This window comes from Trichoderma virens (genome assembly GCF_000170995.1).
Source record: "Trichoderma virens Gv29-8 chromosome Unknown TRIVIscaffold_80, whole genome shotgun sequence".
Classification (NCBI taxonomy): domain Eukaryota; kingdom Fungi; phylum Ascomycota; class Sordariomycetes; order Hypocreales; family Hypocreaceae; genus Trichoderma; species Trichoderma virens.
The window spans coordinates 422750-439877 of NW_014013669.1; the positions used below are offsets into that span (position 1 = coordinate 422750).

Consider the following 17128-nt stretch of genomic DNA (forward strand, 5'->3'; position numbering starts at 1 on the left):
TCGGTCGAGTATGGCCGATGGATCCGTATTGGGCAGGTTTCAGTACCAATAAGGGTTATTATAAGAATCTGACTGCAGCGTAAACTCGCCATTCGATTTGTGAGCAGATGCGCAAAGTGGGTCGTTGGCGCGCCTTGACTTACCCTATACGGCGACCGGGAATTACGGTGGTCTTTGTGCCAAATTGAGGTATAATCACGACGATGCTTCGTTTTCCACTTGGCGTGCATGCATGCTCTTGAGCTTTAGCGCAGCGTTTGACGGCGTTTGATCTTTATTTGCAGTTTCACTTCTTTTTTTACTGTTTCATAAAAGCTGGGATTTTGTCTTACATAGGAATATATCCATGGCCAACTCCCTACAACAACTCATCTCCCACCTCGAGGATGAAATCCAGGATCCCGAGGAAGGTACGCTCTCACTTTTATCCTTCTCCGCAGCTCACAACCCTACCTTATATAATCGAAATCTTATTTCTCTCGCTAACAAATCACACCTTGTCCTAGAGACTTTTCTCCTCTACGCCAACGACATCCCGTCTCAAGGACTAGGCTTCATCGATTCTCACGCCTCGGTCCTGGATCTGCAACTTGGTGGGAGAGACATTACCATTCACCAATCTCCAGGCGTGTTAGCTTCAAGTCGTAAAGGTGGTACGACAGGAGCAGGTACGTTCTATTCACCTGGCTTCTGCCTTGCGTTTAACCTCTGGCAAGATGCAGATACCGCATGCTTGGTGTGACAACATGCACTAACACAACCTCAACACAAACAGTCCTCTGGAAAATCACACCTCTTTTCGCAGAATGGCTTGCTTCCCCTTCAAACCTGCTCTTCCGCACCGTTCTCACCCCATCATGCACCATCATCGAGCTCGGATGCGGAATCTCGCCCCTCAATGCTTTAACCCTCTCCCCCAAGGTCTCGCGATACATTCTCACGGACCAGCCTTACGTCCAAAAGCTCGTCCTGCAGAATATTGCTGAAAATCAACCGTCATCATCCAAATCTCATACCGGCAAATCCAAGAGAGGGACCAACAAATCCTCTCCTTCAAGCCCCCTGAACGCCGTGGCGGACATACACTTCCAAGTCCTCGACTGGGAAACATCCCAAGTCTCGTCTTCGCTGACCAATTCCCCCTCGGTTTTCTCTTTCGACGCACTCATTGCTTGCGATTGTGTCTTCAACTACGCCCTGATACAGCCTTTTATCCAGACCTGTGTCGATATATGCAAGTTACGTCAGACGGACAGTGGCCAAGGGCTTCCTTGTTTATGCATTGTGGCACAGCAATTACGAAACGATGATGTGTTCAATAGCTGGCTAGTGGCCTTTAAGGAGCATTTTCGAGTTTGGAGAATGCCAGGACAGATGATGCCTGCAGAGCTCCGTCCCGAGGCCGGATTTGTTGTCCATATTGGAATCCTCAAGGGTTCATTCTGATATCCGATCGTATCATTGGAATCATTATCAATACTGGCCACGATAAACTGACAAACAAAATGGATCACGTTATCAATCAGCAGAACAAAGAAACTGCGTATAATCTTCATGTCTCGTATACGTGCGCACAAACGACGCGTTTCCCTTTTGATTCATGGCCCTCGGCCAATATGGCAAGCTACCTAAAGGCTATACCCACTAATTTTCATCCCTTTGTCTTATCAACCCGCACTGGGCTATTTAATGATAGACTCGGCGTAATTATTCGTCTTTGAGATATCATAAAGAACGAAAGACACAAGACAGATTAAAAGGAGACGTTAGAAAAGAAATCATCAAGCACCCAAACTACCACTCCAGAGGCTCCTTCTTCTCATCGCCGCGATTTGTCTTGGGCACGGGCACCGCCTTGGCAGCCAGTCTACCGTCCTTGCCTCGTTTCAGGTAGGCAGTGCCATCCAGCCAAGGAGTGTGGATGGTCCTCTTCTTCTCAAACTCGACAATCTTATCATTGAGCTGCATGGTCAGGCCAATGTCGTCAAGGCCGTTGACCAGGCAGTGCTTTCGGAACTCCTCAACGTCAAAAGAGCAGATTGTTTCACCGGCACCGTTCTTGATGAGCTGGTTGGGCAGGTCGATTTCCACTTCTCTTCCGGCACGAGCTTCGGCAGCGATGGCATCGATATCAGCCTTGTTGGAGATTTGGATGGGAAGCATGCCGTTCTTGAACATGTTGTTGTTGAAGATGTCAGCAAACGAGGGCGCAATGACGCTCTTGATGCCAAAGTCCAGCAAGGCCCAAGGGGCGTGCTCTCGAGAGGAGCCACAGCCAAAGTTGGCACCGGTGCAGACCAGAATCTTCGAATTCCTGTACGGCTCCTTGTTCAGGACGAAGTCAGGGTTCTCGGCACCATCGGGAAGATAGCGCAGGTTGTGGAAGAGAGCCGATCCCAGGCCAGTCCGCTTGATAGTCTTGAGGAACTGCTTGGGGATGATAGCGTCAGTGTCGACGTTGGCTAGGTCCATAGGAGCTGTAATTCCCTTGAGAGTGAGGAACTTGGGCATGCCGGTAGAATCACCCTTGGGTGTCAAGGTGTTGGTGTGGGGCTGGAGATCCAGGGGCTGATCGCCAATGGCCTCTCGCTCATCAGAATCCTCGACGCGCTCATCGACGTGGGCAGCCTCAACGGGAGGGCTGGGGGAGATACGAGCCTGGACATGAGGGCTGGCAGTGTACTCAGCCAGCCTGCGGACGTCAGTCAGCCTACCGGTAATGGCAGCAGCGGCAGCCATGACAGGGGACATGAGATGAGTTCGACCACCAGCTCCCTGGCGACCCTCAAAGTTTCGGTTTGAGGTACTGGCGCAGCGTTCCTTGGGCGACAGAATGTCAGGGTTCATGCCGAGGCACATACTGCAACCAGCCTCTCTCCACTCGAAACCGGCATCAATGAAGACTTGGTCGATACCCTCCGCCTCCGCCTGTGTCTTGACGAGGCCGGAACCAGGGACAACCATGGCTCGCTTGATGTTGGCGGCGATCTTCTTGCCCTTGACAACGTGGGCAGCAGCTCGCATGTCCTCAATTCTGGAGTTGGTGCAAGAACCGATAAAGACCTTGTCGACAACAATCTCCTCCATCGGAGTTCCAGCTGTGAGTCCCATGTACTCGAGCATTCGGCGACCAGCGGCCTTCTTGGTCTCAGTGGCAAAAGTCTCGGGGTCGGGAACATTGCCAGTGATTGGGACAACGTCCTCGGGGCTGGTGCCCCAGGTGACCGTTGGGATGATGTCCTTGCCGTCAATGAATACGTCAATATCGTACTTGGCACCCTCGTCGGAGGCCAGGGACTTCCAGTAAGCAACGGCTCTATCCCACTCCTCGGATCCGTACTTGGGAGCCAAGGGTCGGCCCCTGAGGTACTCGAAAGTGTTCTCGTCAGGGGCAACCATACCGGCACGGGCACCACCCTCGATGGACATGTTGCAAATGGACATGCGGGCCTCCATGCTGAGGCCGCGGATGACGGAGCCGCAAAACTCAATGACAGCACCGGTACCTCCAGCAGTGCCAATCTTGCCAATGACATGCAGGACGATGTCCTTGGAGCTGACACCGGGGGCAAGCTCTCCGTCAACCTGGACGCGCATGTTCTTGCTGCGCTTGGTAATCAAGCATTGGGTAGCCAGGACGTGCTCCACCTCACTGGTACCAATGCCAAAGGCCAGAGCGCCAAACGCACCATGTGTAGAGGTATGGCTGTCACCGCAGACGACGGTGGTGCCAGGGAGGGTGAAGCCCTGCTCAGGTCCAATGACATGGACAATTCCCTGGCGCTTGTCACCCAGGCCAAAATATGTCAGACCGAACTCCTTGACGTTCTCCTCGAGGGTAACGCATTGTACCCGAGAATCATCTTCCTTGATGAAAGAGGCAATGTCCTTGATGCCTTTTCGAGATGTGGTTGGGACGTTCTACACAGCCACAGCTTGGGTTAGCATATTCTTTCCTCGGCTGTGACGGATAATGCGATAATGGAAACGTACGTGATCGGTGGTGGCCAGAGTACAGTCTGGTCTGCGGACCTGGCGACCGGCAGACTTGAGACCCTCAAAGGCTTGCTGCAGGGACAATATCAGTATAACTCATCAATCGGCGATTTCAATGGTTGGGATCCGAGGCTTGGGCGGGCATACCGGTGATGTCACCTCATGGACCAGGTGTCTGTCTAAATGTTGCCCCTCTGGTTAGCTAAAAGCTTCCGAAGGAGGAGAGAGCCAGGTGACGAACCAATATACAGCAAGATTGTGCCGTCGAGCTTCTCGTCGACAATGTGGCTCGAGAGAACCTTGTCGTAAAGGGTCTGCGGGGTTGATACTGATACAGGCATTGTGTCGTGATTGAGAGGAGAAGGGGGAGAAGAAGGGAGGAGTGAGATGGGAAAGGGCGGCCGAAACACACAAAAAGTGACGTTTTTCTAAGCCAAAGGAGGGGCACGGAAGCTGTGGAAAGGTGAAGCTGGTAAGCGGCGATGGAGCTTAAACCGAAGCTCAAGCTGTTACTATTTCACCGCGTCTGCGAATTGCAACAGTCCACAATGTGCACACCTGGTATAACGAAGCCGATAATGGAGAGAAAGAGAAAGGCGGGGGAGGGAAGCAGCAAGATGCTGTTGCTTTATCCTGAAGGATGAAGCCCAAATCACAGCTCCCAAGTCCGATGTTGACCGGTGGCATGTCTCCGATGATCGGAGTGCGTCGACGCTTTGCCCCAGCAAAACAGAGGATGGCACTTTTTTTTGCCTTGACAAGCCGAATTGCCAGCCAGATGAAGCGGGCGATTGCTAAATGGGCTGAGCTGGTTGGCTGCAAGGGATTACCTAACTTGAGACTTGCATATGCTTTCGACAGGGGGGCGATCGTGTTAGCCGTGTCTGCGCAGCCTGTGGTTCGTGTCTGTGAAGCGTGTAATTGTTCGCCCTCAATCCGTGTCATGCGTTGTCGATTTGGGATCCATGGATCCATTCCATTACTACAAGATGGAGCATAGTACGGTTTTTGTTGCCCACAGCGGATCCGCTCTGACGAACGAGGTTAGGTAGGATCCATGGATGATATTATCAAGCATTTTCTTCATGGCAACAGCCCTATGCCAGTGGCTTCTTTCTCGTTGTGGTTCCTGGCTGATAGTTGTTTACAGGGCCATCATTACTCCGTATTGTCTCACGTATTAAAGACCACATGACGGCAGAATTTGTAAAGATGCCACCGATTAGCATTTACCTAGTCTTCAAGGTTCCTCGGCAACGAGATATGGCACCCGGAAATAAGCAGTCGCTCACGAGCTGAAACGATGACTTTGGCAAGAGTCGTCGGCCCGAAGAATCATGCTCTACAAACTACTCAACGCAATAGAGTTCTCCACCAAAGGCTATACAGCTGGTTCAGCCTTGTTAAACCAGATGTTCCAGCCTTGTTGAGCCTCTCAATTTGAGTTTAAATCATACCCCCCACATAGTTTAACTCTCCATATAGTTCACATATGGCATCGGCCATTCCTTATGAGCAGCTTCTGTGATGGATGGTGGATGTATAAAGACGGAGATGATCCTCAAAGACAAGATGCATCGCATTACACCAAGTCAACAAGATCCATCACCACCACTCTGCCTGATCAAGGCACTTCCTCCGTCCTGGCAGTCAGTAAGTGCCCCCTGTTGCAGTTATGAGATGAGTCGAAAGCCAACAGAGTGCGTGCAAGGGATGACGATGCTCGAACTCCACTCGCCCGCCAAGCCGGCACTTACCTATATCACTATTCTGCATGAACACGAGGATAAGTCGAAAGGCTTTGTAATTCCGGGTCCAGAATCCAATCAGATATTCAAAATTGTCGTGAAATCTTCTGAAAGAATAAGATTTCTGCTGCATATACAACCACTGGAAGAAAGAACGATGTCAACAACCTCAGTGACGGCTAAGAAGGATACGGTAACTATAACGACGGAGGCCACCACGAAATTGGCAAGAATATCAGCGAATACACTGTATCTGGAAACGACGACGATAACGACAACGGCGAAGGATCAATGCCCTGATAAACCGAATTTTAAAACAAGGATGGTGTTTACATGGATTAGAGAGCGAAACTTACAGCCGCCTGCACCGCCTACGCCACCTGTGCCGCCGGCACGGCTGTTGCGTGGAGTTCGAGCATGCATTTTGCCTGCGAGGATATATAAGGATGCCTCTACTGCTAAACGTGCTTGAATACCTGACATTAACGCAATCGTTACTGACCGTTAATCTTAGAGTGTGTCCAACAGATGTTGGCGTGGGATCTGTTTGGAGGTTGAACAGTGGGCGTTAGGGGGGTTTGAAGATGATGGATGATGGCTACGAGATTTGCTTCAAAGGAGTCTGATAACCCGAAAAGTGAACGATGTAACGTGGAATGACTATTGAAGATGGCATTTATTGGGTGAATTTTCAGACTGGTCTACAATGTCCTATAGTGCTCTGCTTCGTATAAGTGCCTAGCACATGGTATCTCGACACGCCCTCCGTTGCCTTGTTTGGACGGCAATGCATTCCGTTTGACATTGATTGGCGCGATTTAGGGCGCTCATCTTGCTTTCCCCTGTATTATTTCCTATTAGCATTTCTTTCGTGGTGCCTGGGTGGTCGTTGCTGTAGACTGTGGGCCGACATCGGCCATCACGTTATCCTCGAGGTCCGATGGACGAGCGGTTGGAATGGCGTCGTTGAGATCGGGGTACTCGCCTGCGCCATCTTATATTTTTGATATGTGTTTGACTCATCTCACGAATTCTGCTGATCTCGTAAGCGGGCTGGTGCAATGGCCTATTGAAAGAGGAACTTGACCATGAAAAGAGCCACTAGGCATGAGCTCTTCGCAGGAACTCCTTTTAACAGTGGCAATGTATAATTTCTCTTATATCTCTAGTATCTCTAGTATCTCTAGTATCTCTAGTATCTCTAGTATCTCTAGTATCTCTAGTATCTCTAGTATCTCTAGTATCTCTAGTATCTCTAGTATCTCTAGTATCTCTTGTAGCTCTTGTAGCTCTAGCATACCTCACTAACATAATGTCAAGAACCACTATCAAGAGAGATATTCTGATTCACTTAACATCCACCTGTAACGCCTAAATCTCCTTAATTCCTCCAACTGAGTTGTCAGAATCGTGTAAATAAGCTTCTCTGGGTCGCTTTCCTGTGCACTTCTAATCATCCTCACATACTCTTCACGATCTAGGTCCTTTATCACCACCGGGGCATAGCCGTGTCGAATCATGTAATCTTGCATCAACAGTCGAGACACTCGACCGTTGCCGTCAAAGAAGGGATGTATATGCAAAAAGTACACAGTTGCCTGACAGGCTACAATAAGCGGGTGGAGGCGTTTCTCCCGAGTAACTCTATCGCGCCACTGTATGAAGCGCCGCATGCATGCTGGAACCTCGAGATGATATGGGAATATGGTAAGAGGATTGCTCTTTACCTGTATCGGCGTTGGTCGGTAATCTCCGAGTGTGGTTTTTCCTCCCCATCCCGACTTGTAGAGCTTCTCACCAGTGGTGTCTCTGAGAAGAAGAGCTGAAAGTGATCGAATTTCATCTTCAAAAAGCCCTGCCGTTTTAAGATTGCGTAACGCAGCATCTGTAACCCAGCGAGATGCAACGATATGATTGCGCAACTCTGCTACCTGGCTAGCATCCTCGTTGGGCAACAGACAGTGAGCTTCGGGGAGTGCTATTTGAGAGAGGCTGCTAGCTGGCATAGCAAGATCAGGAAAAACGTTTTTGAGGTGTTTGTCCATGATCTGGCTGTGTTCTAGCAGAAGCTTGTTGTTCTCGATAAAGACGGATTGGTGGGCGTATCCCGCGATGAGACTGTGAAACATTCTGCTTCTTGGAGTCCATATACAGGCTCTCTGTGCATCGATACCTTCTAGCAGAGGCGTGTACAACTGCTCCGCTATTAGCATCACTATTGCTACTAGATCTACTAGATAGAGTAGATCTACTAGATAGAGTAGAGATACTGGATAGAGTAGAGAGACAATCTTCTCACCTACCTTTTGTAGTTTCAAATACCCATACCGCTCACTATCTCCAGGCTGGAAATACTCCTCCCAGACCGTTCCTGATTCTGCCAGAGCATTATACTCAGGTGAATCCTTGGTCAGCTTCGCGAACGGTGCGTATATTTTCCGTAGAATGTCATTCCGTTCTGTATCTAGCGAGCTAAAGTTTGCTCTCCTTTGAAGAGTTCTAACCATGCCGGTGCGAAACATGGCTTGCTGGTGCTCCTGGTATGATGACTGAATGAATGAGAAAAGGAGGTCTTAGGTTTGTAGACATCTCGACCTTTTATATCGCCGCTTAGGAGAAAGTCAAACCAAACCCAGTGCTAAATGCTGCACAGTATCACCAAGTGGCTTCAATGCTTAAATTATGATATATTAGGCAGTCAAAGTTACATCCACTGGACGTACATGCAGTTTAAGGTATATTCCAATACAACGAATACCCCCTCTCCCAACATATTCTCACTGCCTCCAACCATTTGCTCATCTAGCACTTTTCTGATTGCGCTAGCTCTGTTGTAAGTTCATATATCTTGGAATTAACCTCCAGGGTATCCCAGATGGATCTACTAAATAAAAATCGCCAAATTAACTACTATACTCTCTTGTAATACTGATTTCAGATGTTGATTAAAGTCATCCACTTATACGATGTGGCAAGATAAAAATTGAAACAAAGGCGGCCGTCGAATCATATTGCAAGCAATCACATTGAAACAGACAAAAAACACAAACCATAGGCCATAATAATAATAATCATACTCAAATTAATCACTACGGCAAAGAAAATGTTCTCGCGACTTCTCCGGCCGAAACTACCCCGAACCAACCCCCTGGACGAAATGCAAGTAATCTGTCCAGCTTCAAGCCAAGATGCTGACTCCACAGCCCATCTTTAGGCCCAGATTGCCGATTCATCATCCGCAGAGTAATCCAGCAGCCAGGCCACGAACATGACAAACTTCATTCCCTGGACAACCGCCACAAACCCGAGGCCCACAGCCGGCGTTGCGAGCACTATCAACAGACAGGCCTTCCACAAAGGCATTGGCCCTTCATGCGGGACTCGTAAAGTTCGTAGATCAAGTATTGGCCAGACTGTTGACCAGTATAGCTGAGCCCAAGTCTTCAGGTACGGCAGAAAACGCTGCAATTCGGTAAGCTGTTCCTCTGCCTCCAATTTATCATCACTCTTTTCCCCTGGTCTTGTATTCAGAGCCTTGGTTTCAAGTTTCTGGTCCTCTGGCAAAAGACTTTCGGTGTCGTCTTCGCCTCCGTGCTCTGGGCTGACTCGATGCTTCTCCGGAGGGCTGTGTGTCTGCACTTGGTGGTCTGCTAGACTTGTTTCGCTCTCGGGCACTAATTGTTGCGTATCTTGGCTTGCTGCTGATAGATTCTTGCTTTGATTCGCAGCCTGTAATGTTTGGTCCTGTATAAATGTTGACTTGCGCAACGAGCTTTCTTCCGGAGCCATCATAATAGCCTTCACTGAACGTCTGCCTTGCCAGAGACCCTCTCCTAGCTGCATCTTGTGAGACTCCTGCTCCAGACATGTAGTGTCTGCTCGTGGTTCGCCTACCAAGCTGGCCTCTGCTGGTGAGGTTGGATTCTGCTTGGAGCTCATGGCTGGGTTTGAATGAAAGTTGCCCGAGTTGTTCCTGGATGATCTCACTGCCGGCACACTGCAATTCAATTCTTCTTGCCGGGCTCCGGTTGGCTGAAGGAGATGGTCCAGGCCTATCGGCTCTTCCGGCTGAGAGGCTGAGGGAGGAGTTTGGCGGTTGCAGCCAGTAGTGATGATGGTGGGTATGTAGGCAGGGTCCTTGATCTCGCTGCTCTTGCCCAGGATTTCGCACAAGATATTGCTCGTCTGCTCGTGTTCCGTCCCGGGTTTGGTTTGAAGATACCAAGGTTGCTCCAACCACTGCTTGTCCAGTTTTGCTACCCCCTCCTTCAATTCTCTCATATCCTGATTTATCTCCACCTTGGAAAGTCGTCGATGTGGGTGGTGGGAGGTTGCAGGAAGCTCTGCGGTGACTGACTCTTCCTGCAGCGGGCCGGTTGATGTTTGTGCTCTTGGAATGTTTGGTATCACCTGCTTCAGCCCCTTCACTGTCTTTATTTCGATAGCTTTCCCATCGTGTGGGTTCCGATGCGTCTCCGATGGCCTTCTCAGGGCCCTTTTGGGATTGTTTGTAGATTGTAATTGGGACGTGGCCTCCAACGGGCTTTGTTCGAGAAGGGTCAAAGGAGGCGGCTCTCTGACTATCCTCGAGTGTTGATCCGGGCTGAACAGAGTCATGCTCGTCATTCCTGGGAAACAGAAGTAGCGCTCTGGTTTCCGACCAAAAGCTAGGATCGACTGGGTAGATTGGGTTGCCGAAAGGGCTATATTGCTCGCCTCCGCGCGCGGCTGGTTGGCGTCCCTTTCGGCTGCTATGCCTAAAAAAGGCTTGTTCTCGGGTTGATCTGCAGGGTTGGAGCTCGCATGGGAGCCAGATTCGTCAAGGCCTGATTCACCCTCATGGAGCTCCTAAGACATGAGAGGAGGATTCGCAAGACTTTGTCGACGAGGGGTCCGAATAACCGTGGAATTGGACGAGCTGCGGGTTGGGGGAGTTACTTCTGGCGATGAAGCAGCGTTATGACTGCCAAGTCCCTTGATTGAGAGAGGCTTAGCATGAGGAGGATTGGTATCTTGCAGCGATTCACCGTCAGAGACGTCTGTTGGTTGCTGGATTGCCTGAGGGGGATGCTGAACGTGAGATGGCCTGCCTACAACCCAGAAATGTTAGCACTTCTTTTACATGATTGAGATTGTAAAAGATATGTAAGGGGGGGAGGGGAAGAAGTGAAACCCACGAGAGCTCAGGGATGCACTTTTCAAAGATTGAGCGATGGGGCTCAAGTCTGGCTCTTGCAACGAAGACCATTCGCCCACACGTCTCTTCCATCTGACGCCTTTGTTCAATTCTCTCACTTTTTGCTTCCCCTTCAGTGACCTTGAAATCATAAGGTCTTCACCCTCCATGTGCTCGTCTTTATTGGGCGAGCCTCCCGGCCTGTGGTGTTTGGTCCAAATATCTCGCCATGCACTCATAAGGCTGTGTGGTGTCCCCTGATGGCTCGCTGAGCTTCCAGCACTGCTTTCAGAGGGACTCATAATGTCCAGCTCTCCGGTATGGGGATTGACTCCTTGCACACCCAGATAATCGCCGCTTTCCCTCAAGCTTCGGCGTTCGCGTCGTCGAGCCTTGACTCTTGCCCGGCGCAAATCATATCTAAGAGGTTGCTTTCCCTCTGCCACAGTCTGTGTATCCATACCCAAGCTGCTCGTGTGGAGGGCATTACTTTCGTCGTAGTTGCTCTGTAAAACCCCCCCTACCTTCGTCACAGAGATTGAATTTTCAGAGCCATTATGAGGGCTCCAACTCCAGCTCTGGTCCGGCAGTATCTCATTCGGCGGCGATGAGGCTTCCGAGTTCGCGGGCACAGCAGGTTGTTGCTGTTGCATTGATTGCGGCAAACCAGACGGCTGGTCTTCCGAGAGCTCTCTCGGGACGTTCCAGCGAGCAATATGACTGGAATCCGCCGAAACGTCCCCGACGCTGTACTGGCTATCTGGCATGCGCCGTCGAGGCCGTGCCTTCCCTTCATTCTCCATCTGCTCCCAATATCCCTGCCCCCTGCTGGTGCCACCGCGTTCAGGGCGCTGACTTGGAAACATGTTCTTCATAAACTCTCCCAACGAGGCAGTGCGTCGGCGCTCCGTCCAGGTTCTTATGAGTGACTGCTGCTGTTTCTTGGGTGCGGGAGCTGCCTGAGGCGTAGATGTAGTTCGTCGAATCGCGGCGTCCGAGATCTTGGGTGGTAGGAAATACGCCATCTTGAGGAGGTGCAGGGTGAGCGCAGCGACAGCCGTCAACGAGATCAGAGGAGCCAGTGGCCGCCGAACCCATGTATCGACAATGTATCGATATATACGGGGGAACGCCGCGGGAGACTCATCGCTGCTCGAACGGGGCCGAAGAAAGGCAAGGGCCGTAAATATGTATTGCGTGAGCTTCATTGTGCAAAGTCTAGAAATCCCGGTCCTGGATATCAGACGAATTATATTCTACCGCAAACAATGAGGGGCTAAGCTCTTGCCCAGGCAACAATGTGATGCAACAAGATGGCCACTCGTGCCTGCTCTTTGCAGCTATTCACGTCTCGAGTGGTAAGAATAGGCGGCTGGTAGGAACCAAATCATACATTCAATCTTTTATGGTGCCTGTAGTTGACACCCAGCAAATATCATCATGCCTCCCAAACAAGAAGACGTAGATATCACATACACAAGCAAGATACTCCTCCTCCTCTGCCTGTTCCAAGTCGCATTATTCTTCATACACATTATCCATAGCCTCCCCCCAAATACACATAAAACAACAAGCCCAACGCCGAAGACATGCTATGCTATACTGAATCCAAGCACAGAGAATATTACCATATAGTTTCAAATAATACATTCATTCCATCGCATAAGTATGGGAATCCGTTGCCTTGATGGCACCATAAGTCTAATCAAGTTTTGGCAACACGAAAGAAGGCTACCACCTAATCGATCTGTCTTGCTGTGTTCCCCTATTTCTTGTCCCCCCCTGAAAAGGGTTCGATACGCTTCTGCTGAGAGCGCTCGCTGACCGGTACGAATCAGCGTGCTTGGTAGGCTGCCTCTGCTGCTCCAGCGCCGCCATCTCTCGCGAGTTTCGGGGCGAGGCTGGCTCGTTAAAGGTGCCAAGGCCGATAGTCTTCTTAAGAGGTGACTTGTTGTGATTGTATATGCCCATGTTGCCTCCAAAAGGGGTAGTGTTTGCGGACGTAACCGAGAGTGGTATAGGAGCCGTGGCCGCAGCTGAGGCTAGCATTGGGGCTGTAGTGGGAGCCGTGCCCTTATCAGCCATCATGTGTTGCTTAAACGTAGAGGTAGAGCGAGGTTGGATTAGGTTGGTGGGGGTGGTTTCTGAGCGTACTGGGGCATTTGAGCTGAACATCTGCGGCTTCATTATGTTGCTGCGACCAGCAGACATGGTATCGCTGTAATCGGTATAAGAGGTAGCTCGCGTCGCATAGGACTTCCTAATCAGTGTTGTCGGTGTGCCAACTTGGACAAATCCACGACCCTTGGGAGAGTGCTCGGCCGCAACCTGGGTACCAACATCTCTGACAACGGGGTTGAGTCGAGGATGAACAAACTTGGTGTTGTACTCGTTCATGACTTCCTTTTGAATGATGGCGTTATCCTTTGCCTGCTGCGCAAATCGCGAAGAGAGGAAAAGCATCTGCCCAGAGAGCACCACCTGCATGAGAATCGTGTTGAAGACAGTTACACTGGGCTGAGGATCCAGCGGCGCCAGCGGCAGAAAGAGGAGGTAGGCCAAAACGTGTCCCGGGCTGAACAAGCAAACCAGTCTCAGGGAGATGGGCAGAGGGTCCCATACCGCGAGTTCCCACACATCTCGTTTCTTATCCGGATGCGCTCGCGACTCGGCAGAGCCCGATGTTATTTTGTCGGCGAGGTATTGAAGCGGCGAGGATGTCGTCATAGGAGATGATTGAACCTGGACTCGTCGCGCCGAGGGTGTTGACGGGGCTTGCTCGATGTTGGCTTCGAAAAGTCGGTATTTTCGCGTTCGCGTCAAGGCATAAGCCGCGTTGGCGAAAGAGAAGAGCACGAGGCCCCAGACAATGGGGTAAGTCTGTACCAAGATTGTTAGTTTATCAAGCGCGACGCCATGCGATGGCTGCATGGAGGACTTACTACGTAAGAAAGCAACGAAGGGTTGATATCGTCGCCAAAGATGTCGCTGTCAGACCACTCAGACGATGACCCGAAGTTCGCGCGCGCCAGCAAAAAGGCAAAGTTCATGCCCAAACCAAGCTGTGTGCCCGCCAGCTTCGAGTCCCAGTCCCTCGTCTCCAGCTCTTCCGAAAGCCATAGGAGGAAGTCCATGGGATTCAGCATAGACGTGATGCGCTCCCAGAGCGGTCTCCGCCGCACGAGTCTAGGCATCTTCGCAGGAGGAGATTCGAAAGTCTCGCGCACTCGATTAATCACAGGCGACAGAGACTATGATGTCTGATCGCACCGTGGGAAGAAAGGGAATGGCCACGACGGGGTGGTGGTTGGAGAGAAAAAGAAGTCGCAAAGAAATGTTGGACTGGCGGCGAATTTGTTTACTTTGGAGCTAGATTTTGCTGCTGAAGGTTTCCGTCTGAAGCCTAGCGCCTCTGCTTCCTATTAGTAGAAGGGAAGCGCAAGTCCACCGCACGGGGCGCCCCAGTGACGTTCCGTTTGGTACATTGGAGTCAAGTACCTATTTTAGTCCTATTGATGCAATCCTCAAATCCTCAAGGTGATGTAGTAGCTGGGGCTTAATAGACTTGTTGTAATGATGATAATATATAGGTAGCTTATGCCGGGTATGACAGCCATCATTTTTCACAGCAGCCTCAGGACAGTCAAGCCTCTTTAACAAGCCACAGACAGCCTCGTCAAGCATAAAGTACGTAGGTAGTACATGTTGCCTATTTGCTCCCTTCGGTGCCACTTGTGCCTCCGGCGATACTTTCATCCAAAGTACATCTTCCTCAGCTGCTCAACGCGGGGGCCACTCAAACATGCAACTACCAGGCACACCTACCTAGTCTAGTAAAAGCAGTCATCTGGAGCTTCCAACAACCGTCAAATCTCTTCCATCTATACACCTAGAATCGCCATTGTCCGCCCTCGCAATGGCTACTAAAGTCGATCTCTCGAAGGTGGAGTTCCTCTCCATCATTTCCGAAATGGCAAGTTCGCCCTCTGGACTAAAATCGCTCACTGTCTAGCTGAGGAATCGCATCTTGCTAACGCAAATCCATCACATACAGCCCGACCAAACGGGTCCCTTTCTTGCGGGCATCGGCGTGAGTTGCACCTGAAGGACATGCAATCTTTTCACTTCCCGCAATTACAATAGCAGTGCTACTACTAGAGATGCTGGCAAGTCTTCTTACACAGTCTACAGCACGTGTTTGACTCCGAAGAAACAAACTACTTCACTGTCAAAAGCGAGACCACAAACGCACAGATCGAAGCGGCATTTGTGCAATTAGCTAAGAGACCTGAAGTCGGCGTCATATTGATCAGCCAGCATGTCAGTTCATCCAGAGGTTGAAATGGTGGCGGTGAAATGTAGTGAACTGACGGCGAGAGGACTAGATTGCCAATCGGATACGACGCGCCATAGAGGCACACATGTCCCAGAAAAACGGGGGGATCCCCACGGTCATCGAAATGCCGAGCAAAGACCATCCTTGGGACCCAGAGAAGGACACTGTATACAGACGAGCGCGTGACCTAATGGGAGCGTAAACGTTCCACTACCCACGCAGTCATATTACTAGAAGAGATGGACAGATGGTGCAGGGCTTTGCGGAAGAAGCTAGATATCTCGAGACAGATATATAATATCAAGATGATTATCAACAGCCGATTGTATACTGGTTTATCAGGGATCAATATTACGCATGCATTCTCTAGTAGGAGTAACAAAGCCCCGCAATGATGTGCCTATGAACCGGATCGGAATATCACCCCAGGAATACAACATATCTCGCCCAGAAGCAAACTCAGCCGTAGCAATGCCATTACAACAAAACACCCAGCAGTCAAAAGAAATTGAAAATCACAAGCCGAATTATCTCCCTCGTTGCCAATTCACCGTAATCATTCTCGTAGCATAAAGCAAAAGTTACAATTCCTCAGTGTTTTCAAAGGAACCCAGGCTCGGTCGGGGGAAGTTGACAGTGGCCTTCAAGCAGGTGATCTTCTCGTCATCGGCGGAGTAGACGTCGGCAAGGACGTTGTAGGTTCCCTATCGAGATATGTAAGCATGGGATGCCATCGTTGATGGGTTTGGAAAGAGGCTTACCGGAGGAATGGCAGAGGGCAGATCGACGCTCTTGGTGATGGTCATCTTTCCAGTCTCAAGGGGGCAGGAAAGGTCGACATTTCCAAGCTGTTCGCACAGGTCCGCAGTTGTGGTGAGAAGTTGGATGAGGCCATACTTGACAGTCACCTTGACGTAAGCGCCCTGTGTGACGGTCTTCTTGACATCACCAGAGGCTGTGATGAGGAGCGTCTTGCCGCTATCGGGAATCATTAGCCTCAGTTAGCGGGGAGAATTTGTCGAGGTAGATTCTTACGGCTTCGGGGGGTTAGGAGCCAAATCGACTTTGGTGATTTGAATGAGGTCGTCATCGCGGTCTGCGTTGCAGAACTCGATGGGGTTCTCGCCAGGAACCTTGAGGCTGGCGTCCAGTGCGGAGGCTGATTCGCCCCAGATGGCGAGGGCCGTGGCCGGAGCGGCGAGGCAGGTGGCCAGATAGGCGACGGTAGTAGAGAAACGCATCGTTACGAATAGTTGATAAGTCTGGAATAGGATAGAATGGAGAGAAAAAAGGATGAAAGACGACGAAGAGATGCCGGCTCTATAACGGAGGCGAAAGCAGGCGGGCTGAGATAATAGATGGATGATAAAAGTAGAGGTGAGGCTGGCGCTGCTTGCCGTCGTACTGGTTAATGGCAGTAGGGCATGTACAGTGACGCCGGCAGCAAACCACTAACGTCACGGGGCGCTCTGCTGCCGTGCTGCGTCTCAGCGGTGGTTGGATGCGTCATGAGACCCGGCCGGGGCTACGATTGGCCAGGGGGGAGAGTCAGTCTCCACTTCCATGGCAAAACAGATAACGCTGGGGTAGCGCTGATACTCCTTGCATGCGCTCTGCCCGGTACAGGTACATGGCCTGCGCACGTAAAATACGGCGTACTCCGTGGCTGCACAATGAGCGCAAGCGCAATCAAGTACAGTAATAGAGGCAGTATTAACTACCCAGAAGCAGCAGTAGCGCCCTTGGCTCTAGTAGTGCCACCAGACGTTAGTAAGGTGCAGTGGAAGGCGACTGTGCTTTGTCCTGCGTGTTGAATTACTACATAGGTACTCCGTACTCGTACTAGGTAGGTAGGATCCATACAGCAGCAGT

At 50.6% G+C, this 17128-nt stretch overlaps 7 protein-coding genes across 7 annotated transcripts; 2 read left to right on the forward strand and 5 right to left on the reverse strand.

Annotated features, from left to right (window-relative positions):
- Positions 1–505: 505 nt before the first annotated feature.
- TRIVIDRAFT_25973 (uncharacterized protein) lies at positions 506–1434 on the forward strand (the record flags this gene model as incomplete). Its single annotated transcript, XM_014099083.1, has 2 exons — positions 506–668; positions 776–1434. Coding segments are annotated over 2 exons (822 nt in total), but the record flags the coding sequence as incomplete, so codon positions are not given.
- A 131-nt stretch (positions 1435–1565) lies between these two features.
- TRIVIDRAFT_83353 (uncharacterized protein) lies at positions 1566–4337 on the reverse strand (the record flags this gene model as incomplete). Its single annotated transcript, XM_014099084.1, has 5 exons — positions 1566–3450; positions 3544–3921; positions 3994–4068; positions 4144–4175; positions 4238–4337. The coding sequence occupies 5 exons, from the start codon at positions 4335–4337 to the stop codon at positions 1795–1797; spliced, it is 2241 nt and encodes a 746-aa protein (XP_013954559.1).
- Positions 4338–7125: 2788 nt separating this feature from the next.
- Positions 7126–8266, reverse strand: TRIVIDRAFT_224084 (uncharacterized protein; the record flags this gene model as incomplete). Its single annotated transcript, XM_014099085.1, has 3 exons — positions 7126–7138; positions 7212–7939; positions 8048–8266. The coding sequence occupies 3 exons, from the start codon at positions 8264–8266 to the stop codon at positions 7126–7128; spliced, it is 960 nt and encodes a 319-aa protein (XP_013954560.1).
- A 688-nt stretch (positions 8267–8954) lies between these two features.
- On the reverse strand, positions 8955–12128 carry TRIVIDRAFT_224085 (uncharacterized protein; the record flags this gene model as incomplete). Its single annotated transcript, XM_014099086.1, has 3 exons — positions 8955–10592; positions 10647–10834; positions 10922–12128. 3 exons carry the CDS (start codon positions 12126–12128, stop codon positions 8955–8957), a joined length of 3033 nt encoding a protein of 1010 aa, XP_013954561.1.
- A 523-nt stretch (positions 12129–12651) lies between these two features.
- TRIVIDRAFT_116749 (uncharacterized protein) lies at positions 12652–14114 on the reverse strand (the record flags this gene model as incomplete). Its single annotated transcript, XM_014099087.2, has 3 exons — positions 12652–12993; positions 13075–13800; positions 13863–14114. The coding sequence occupies 3 exons, from the start codon at positions 14112–14114 to the stop codon at positions 12652–12654; spliced, it is 1320 nt and encodes a 439-aa protein (XP_013954562.1).
- A 1021-nt stretch (positions 14115–15135) lies between these two features.
- TRIVIDRAFT_48653 (uncharacterized protein) lies at positions 15136–15458 on the forward strand (the record flags this gene model as incomplete). Its single annotated transcript, XM_014099088.1, has 2 exons — positions 15136–15240; positions 15306–15458. Coding segments are annotated over 2 exons (258 nt in total), but the record flags the coding sequence as incomplete, so codon positions are not given.
- Positions 15459–15586: 128 nt separating this feature from the next.
- On the reverse strand, positions 15587–16557 carry TRIVIDRAFT_83352 (putative phosphatidylglycerol/phosphatidylinositol transfer protein precursor; the record flags this gene model as incomplete). The annotated part of the gene is made up of 3 exons (XM_014099089.1): positions 15587–15960; positions 16018–16234; positions 16292–16557. 3 exons carry the CDS (start codon positions 16495–16497, stop codon positions 15838–15840), a joined length of 546 nt encoding a protein of 181 aa, XP_013954564.1.
- Positions 16558–17128: the final 571 nt, after the last annotated feature.